Source organism: Rhea americana, unplaced genomic scaffold, assembly GCF_003343005.1.
Source record: "Rhea americana isolate MKP2758 unplaced genomic scaffold, rheAme1 scaffold_765, whole genome shotgun sequence".
Classification (NCBI taxonomy): Eukaryota; Metazoa; Chordata; class Aves; order Rheiformes; family Rheidae; genus Rhea; species Rhea americana.
Genome location: NW_028186940.1, coordinates 8,129 through 15,015, shown reverse-complemented (window position 1 = coordinate 15,015; position 6,887 = coordinate 8,129). Strand labels below are relative to the sequence as shown.

General features: G+C 65.3%; 1 protein-coding gene across 1 annotated transcript in view; it reads right to left on the bottom strand.

Annotated features, from left to right (window-relative positions):
• Window positions 1-4,074: 4,074 nt before the first annotated feature.
• LOC146585775 (START domain-containing protein 10-like) overlaps window positions 4,075-6,887 on the bottom strand; it is a gene marked incomplete at its 5' end in the record, with an annotated part of 10,932 nt that continues 8,119 nt past the window's right edge. The window contains one exon of the mRNA XM_085322335.1: window positions 4,075-4,166. Coding sequence (XP_085178461.1) covers window positions 4,075-4,166 — 92 coding nt within the window. The remainder of the gene's footprint in view (window positions 4,167-6,887) is intronic.

The following is a 6,887-nucleotide window of genomic DNA, read 5'->3' as shown; positions in this document are numbered from 1 at the left end:
CTCTTGGACTGGGGAGCCCAGAACTGGACACAGGACTCGAGATGAGGCCTCCCCAGGGCTGAGGAGAGGGGCAGGATCACCTCCCTGGACCTGCTCACAACATTCTTGCTAGTGCACCCCAGGAGACCATTGGCCTTCTTGGGCACAAGAGCCATGGTCAGCTTGTTGTCCACCAGCACCTGCAGGTGCCTCTTCACAGAGCTGCTCTCCAGCAGGTCAGTCCCATCCGGGGTGGGTGCTCATCCACCCACAGGGTACCAGCAAGGCCTCTCATGATGGTGAAGAAGCCTCCCCGACCGCCCAAGCCACATCCTGGCCATGCATCCTGCCCTGGTCTGTCCTGCTCCCACCCCAGGCTATGCAGCAACCTGATGAGGAGGAGGGCGAAGCACAGCTTGTCAGAGGGCAGCCTCACCTGGGCAAGGGCAGGGGCTGGAGCCCAGCATCCCAGCCAGCTCCTGCTGCATTCCCATCCTGCAAAGCATCCCATGTGTTTTTTCCCYACGGCCTGGGAGACGAGGCAAGGCCCCCCCCCGGGAGCAGGGACTGTGCCCACCCTGCCGGGAGGGCTTCTCCTGCAGGCCACGCAGGCCAGCGCAAGGGGAGGAAACATCCCTGCTCCGGAAGCACGTCCCTTGGCCGCAGGTGGGAGAGGGGGGCCCTGCGGTCCGGCACGCAGGGAGGTGCACGCGCAGGCGTGCCGGGGCCTTGCACGGGCACGTAACGCCACGCAGCCCCCTCGGGCACGGCGGGTAGCTGCTCGCGGGCACGCGGCTGCGTCGCTGCAATAAAGCCACCCGGCATCAGCCGCACCGGTTAAAAAAGCTGCTTTTGCTCGCACCGAAACGCGGCAGGGACATAGCGGCAGCTCGGCCGGGGAGGAGGCGTGAGCTGGGGAAGCCTCTCAGCGCAGGCGGGGAGGGCTGCAGCGCTGCTCTAACCAGGGCTCAGCCCGCTCTCACGTGACGGGCCCGCAGCGCGGCCCGTTCCCCTGCGGCCGCTGCCGGTTCCTCCCCGCGGGCTGGGCTGCAAGCGGAGGAGAGCGTTACCGCAGCCTCGGGGGACCYGCGGGCCCCGAGCCGCCTCCTCGCCAGCTCCACGGGGCACCCAGCCCCCTGCGGGCCCGGGACCTGCTTTSCTCTCCCGGATTAGCATTTAGTAATAGAATAATAGATTTGAYCGTTGCACCGAAGCACAACCACGCTAGCGAGGGAAGGTTGTAAGGACCCCACGCTGGACACGCCTGGCACCGTGCGCTCAGCCCCACATCCCCCCTGGCTCGKCCCGCCTGCAGCCCGGCACGGCGGTCCCAGCTGCTCTGTGCACACAGGCGCCTTTACCCCRCGGGGACACCCCTGAGCTCGGAGATGGCGGGGGGAGGATTTTGGCCAAAGCCGGTATTTCCCAGGGGTGCCCCCCACCCGGTGCAGAATGGGGCGTTTGGGCACTAGAGGGCACCGCTGTCCTGAGCAAAGCGCGATCTGCTCTGGATAAAGCACATTTTGYGCTCTGCCCCCCGCGCTGCCCATGCCTGGGCATGCCCTGGCCGGTGGCGAGGCATGCTGGGCCAGATGGGCGGGATACCCGGCCAGATGTGCCAGGGAGCAAGGACTTGCCTTGCCAGATGTGGAGACTGTGGGCATCGCTGCCCAGGTGTGCTGGGAGGATGCACATCACTGCCCAGATGTGTCTGCACAGGGGACGGGGTTGCGGCTGGCTTTCAGGGCTCTCCCAGCCAGATGTGCGGGGGAATCTGGGGGTGTGCAGGCACCTCGAGCCAGATGTGGCCCCCCACGCCGAGGTGAGGGGGAGCTCTGGGGTTGCTTGGCCACCCCACGCTGGATGGGCTTGCGTTGTGGTTTGTGCTGGGCCTCCCCAGGCACGTGAGCCCGGGTCCCTGGGGGTGTTGGGCCAGYCCCAGCCAGATGTGAGCAGGGTATAGCAGGCCAGATGTGCCGGGGGGCTATGGAGGTGTGCGGGCATCCCCGGCCAGCAGAAGGGAGAGGAGATACCCAGCGCCAGACGCGCGGGGCGATGGAGGGAGGCGGGGGAATCCACAGCCAGATGTGCTGGGGGCAGGGAGCGGTGGCAGCCCTGGCCAGATGTGCCCGGCACCCGCTGCCATCCCTAGCCAGATGTGCTGGGGAGCCACGGGGGCCCCATCGGTGCACCCCTCCCAACGCAAAGCCCGTGCTGGTCGYGGCGCAGGATGTCACCTGGGCTGGAAGCGGGAGCCAGGCCCGGAGCGGGCAGGAAAACCGGGAACGCGGGGGCCGGCGCGCGGTCCTCACCTGCCGGCCGCCTTCTGGGAGGCGGCTCGCGGGGGCAGCTCCGGCGGGCGGCTCCGCAGCTCCGGCGCCTTCAGGGACGTGCATTTGGCCTCCAGCTGGTGCCGCTTGGCCGGCAAGGGCGGCACGGGGGGCTTCGGCCGCCCCTCGGCCGGCGGCGGCGGCGGGGGCTCGGTCCCCGGTGGGGAGAACCTGACCGGGGGCCGGCAGCCCGTGCGGGGCGGGATGGGAGGCGGCAGCGGGGCGAAGATCGCGGCAGCCTCCGGCTCTGGCGAGCGGCCGGCATCGCCCGCAGCCTCCTGCGGCACCGGCGCGGCCGCGGTACCCGTGCCGAGCCGGAAAATGTGGCGTTTCCTGGGCACTGGCTTCGTCGCGGGCAGCTGGGGCACCTCGGCGGGCAGGGAGACCTCCGCGAAGGCTTTCTGGAGGCCCAGGAGGATGCGCTTGCGGTGGCCCGGCAGCACCACGCCGAGGCAGGTGAGCGCCTCGTCCGTCAGGGCCCGGCAGTCGGCCACGGTCCGCAGCTCGTTCCTCTCGAAGCCGTCCACGTACTGGTCRAGGTGGAGGGCCGCCAGCCACACGGCCACCGGCAGGGAGGTCCCTTCCTCCATGGCGGGGCRGCGCGGGGGCCCGGCAGCTGAGACCTGCCCCACTTCAGTGCATCTCCCCTCCGGCTGGTGGGGCTCGGCACCACATCAGGACCTGGGGGCAAGGAAACAGCGATGAGCACGTGCCCTGGGCGATGAGCGCTGACCCCCCCAGGACGCCYGAGCAGGCCCCATTTGCACGTGCACTTCCCCCTTCCTCTTCCTTCTCTTCCTCCTCCCTAAGAGCTGCCCCGCTGGCTGCCTCCCTGGGTCCCTGCAGATCGTCCACCCAGTTTCCAGGGGTTGACAGGCTGGGATTGAGACCCAGGKCCCCAAAACTAATGTTTTCCAGTGAGGTCATCTGATTTTCAGGAGGTCTCTTCCCTTCTAATCAGCTTGTACAGCAGTTCCCAGCGGGCTGCAATCCCCGTCCCTGCTGGGGATGCTCACAYCCCGCTGCAGCAGCACAGAGGTGTTCAACATGGGGCCAAAAACCTCTCGTCCTGCTGCCTCCAAGCTGCGACACAACCAGGGACRGAGTGGCCATCCCAGGACCTGCACGCTCAATCTCAGATTGATACAGAGCAGGTGAGATCCATAAACATCTCCAGAGCTTCTGGAGAGATGGATGGACAGCCCCTTGAAGAGCCTAGAGCTCTCCACCGCTGGAAGATGGCAACGGCTGTGGCTCTCACAGCCTCCAGCACAAGGCAAAGGTTCACTCTTGCCAGGACACACGAACACGAAGGGTTGGGTCAGATGTTGGAGGGTGCATCCCACTCATCAATCCCAGACAAATCCTTTGCATGCAAATGTGATGCCGGTGCAGGGAGCTGAAGGCCACCGGCTCCCAGGCTGTCCACGGTCCCACACACATAAATCCCAGGCAGGGAAACAYGTTTTATCTCTGGGCCCAGACAAAAGCAAGTGCCGATTCACAGCTTGCGCGGTCGCCCGTTTGGTTTAACTCTCCTGATCTCAGGGGTGAGCTCACAGCCTCAGCCATGAGGCCAGTTCCTGATTTTTGAATGCAAATATGGACGTACTGCTCGTGGACCTGGGGGTGGCAGGATGCCACCCACGCGCCCCTCCAGCCACCCCGCCGGACTGCGTCAGACCCGGCGTGCGAGCCACCGTGCCGCAAGCCTTGCCTCCGCACTGCGGGCAGAGGCTGACACGTGCTCGGCTCACAGCTTCACTCAGGCATTTGGAGGTTCCCCTAGAGCAAGGGCACCTCTTTCTCCTGAAGTGCCTGCTCCGGCGTAGGGAGGGGTCAACAGAGGTGGAACATCTGCCAGGAGAAGAAGGCTCAGAACCAGGAGCCGAGTCTCCCACCTGCTATTCCCTCGCCTGGCCTAGCACTGCCCCAAGCCCACCTCCACCTCTCCACCAGAGGAGAAGCAAGGCAAGAAGTCCGTGCAAACTGCTCCCCTGGTCAAGGCTAGGGCGGTTTTCACTGCTCACATGGCGCGGTCCATGGGCACCCAGCGCTGCAAGRAGGGGCGTTGCTAGCAGGTTAATGTAGCTCCATGGGAGGGTTGGTACCGGGTCCCCAGCTCCTGGCAGCACGGAGGCTACCATTCACAGAATGGCTGGGGTTGGCAGGGACCTCTGGAGATCAGCTTGTCCAACTCCTCCTGCTCAAGCAGCGGCACCTGCAGCAGGTGGCCCAGGACCCTGTCCAGGCAGCTTCTGAACATCTCCAAGGAAGGAGACTCCACAACATYWCTGRGAAACCTGTCCCAGGGCTCCATCACCCTCACAGGAAGGAAGTTTTTCCTCATGTTCAGATGGACCTTTCTTTGTTTCTGTTTGTGCCTGTTGCCTCTTGTCCTGTCACTGGGCACCACTGAGAAGAGTCTGGCCCCGTCCCCTTGACACCCTCCCTTCAGGTGCTTGTACACATTGATCAGATCCCCCCTCAGKCKTCTCTTCCCCAGGCTGAACWGGCCCAGCTCTYRCAGCYGTTCCTCACAGGGCAGGTGCTSCAGCCCTCKGATCATCTTTGTAGCCCTACGCTGGACTCTCTCCAGTAGCTCCATGTCTCTCTTGGACTGGGGAGCCCAGAACTGGACACAGGACTCGAGATGAGGCCTCCCCAGGGCTGAGGAGAGGGGCAGGATCACCTCCCTGGACCTGCTGGCAACACTCTTCCCAATGCACCCCAGGAGACCATTGGCCTTCCTGGGCACAAGGGCACATTGCTGCCTCATGGTCACCTTGTCATCCACCAGCACTGCCAGAGCTGCTCTCCAGCAGGTCAGCCCCCAGCTTGTACTGGTGCCCAGGGTTATTCCTCCCTCGGTGCAGGACCCTGCACTTGCCCTTGTTGAACCTCAGGAGGTTCCTCTCTGCCCAGCTCTCCAGCCTGTCCAGGTCTCTCTGAATGGCAGCACAGCCCTCGGGTGCATCAGCCACTCCTCCCCATTTTGTGTCATCTATGAAGTTGTTGAGGGTGCATCTGCCCCCTCATCCAGGTCATGGATGAATAAGCCGAACAGGATTGGAGCCGGTATTGACCCCTGGACAGCACCCCTAGCTGCAGGCCTGCGACTAGACTGTGCCATTGATCAGAGCCCCCTGACCTCCGCCGTTCAGTCCACCTCACTGTTTGCTCCTCTAGCCCATACTTCATCAGTTTGCCTATGAGGCCATCAAGAGAGACAGTGCCGAAAGCCTCACTGAAATCAAGATAAACAACATCCGCTGCTCCCCCCTCATCCGCCAAGCCAGCCGCTCACTGCAGAGGGCCGRCAGGTTCGTTAAGCGTGATTTCCTCTTCATAAATGCGTACTCCCAATCCCCTCCTTGTCCTTCACACAGCTGGAGCTGGTTTCCAGAACCAGTTACTCCTCCACCTTCCCAAGGGTCAGTGAGCCTGACCAGGCCCTGATCCGCTTTCTTGTCCTTTTTGACCATAAAGGTGACATTTGCTTTCCTCCAGCCCTCAGCAACCCTACTGTGATCACCGTGAGCTTTCAGGTAATGCAGAGTAACCTCACGACAACGTTGGCCAGCTCCCTCGGCGCTCGTGGGTGCATCCCTCAGCGCCACGAGCCGGGGCAGTGCCCTCCTTGCTGCTGCCAACCCCGTGCAACACCCAACGTGCCTCTGAGATCCCACCAAGATCCGCGCTCAGGCACGCGGCCAGGTCCAGCGTGACCCGTGGGAAGGCGCTGTCGGCGCCGCAGGGTGACGACCTCCCGCGGGGACTACCCGCCCGGCCTCACCACGCTGACCCCAGGGAAGGGAGAGAGAGACCATCCACCCGGGGGGCTCCTCGCGGCAGGAGGAGGAGGACGGAGGCTCCAGCCGCAGCGGCGCGGTGCGAGCCCCGGGTGCCGCCTTGCCCTCTCRTGCCGTGTGCCGTCCGTCCGCCCAGCGCGGCGGTCACCCACGAGGGATCACCGCCGCGAGGCAGCCGCTTCCCAGCCCGGCCTTCCTCGGGGCGGGGGGGGGTTTTCGGGGAGCAGCGAGCCGGCCCCRCTTCCCGCCGCGCCGTGCCGGCTCCGTCCATCAGCGGCTCCCGAGACCCAGCCACGAGACCCGTGGCCTGCGCCGCGGGCCAAGGGGACCGCGCTCGGGGGACGGCTCCGACACGCGAGACGCCGGCGGCGGGGGCCCGCTGCAGGCGGGGCTGGGCGAGCTCGCCGGGCCGCCAGCAGCCCGGGAAGCYGGAGCACGAAGGCGGAACCGGCCGGCAAGGACGAGGCTCCCGCGGCGCTGCRCTCCTCCAGCACCGCGCCGCCGCCGCGGGCCTCGCCCGGGGCTAGCTCCGGACTGTCTTCTCTTTTTKTCTTTTTCTTTTTCAGGCGTGCTAAATAACGTTTGCAGGATTTCCTGGTGCTATAAATAAACCGATCGCAAAATCTGCCCATCCGAGTCACGTTTTCTCTGACTCACGCGCCTCCGACCGTACCGGCGGGCGCCGCGGCGGCCGAAGGAGCGGAGCCCCGGCCGGCGGGGAGGGCCGCGAGCGGCTTCGCCCGGCGCCGGCCACGGCGGCGCCCCG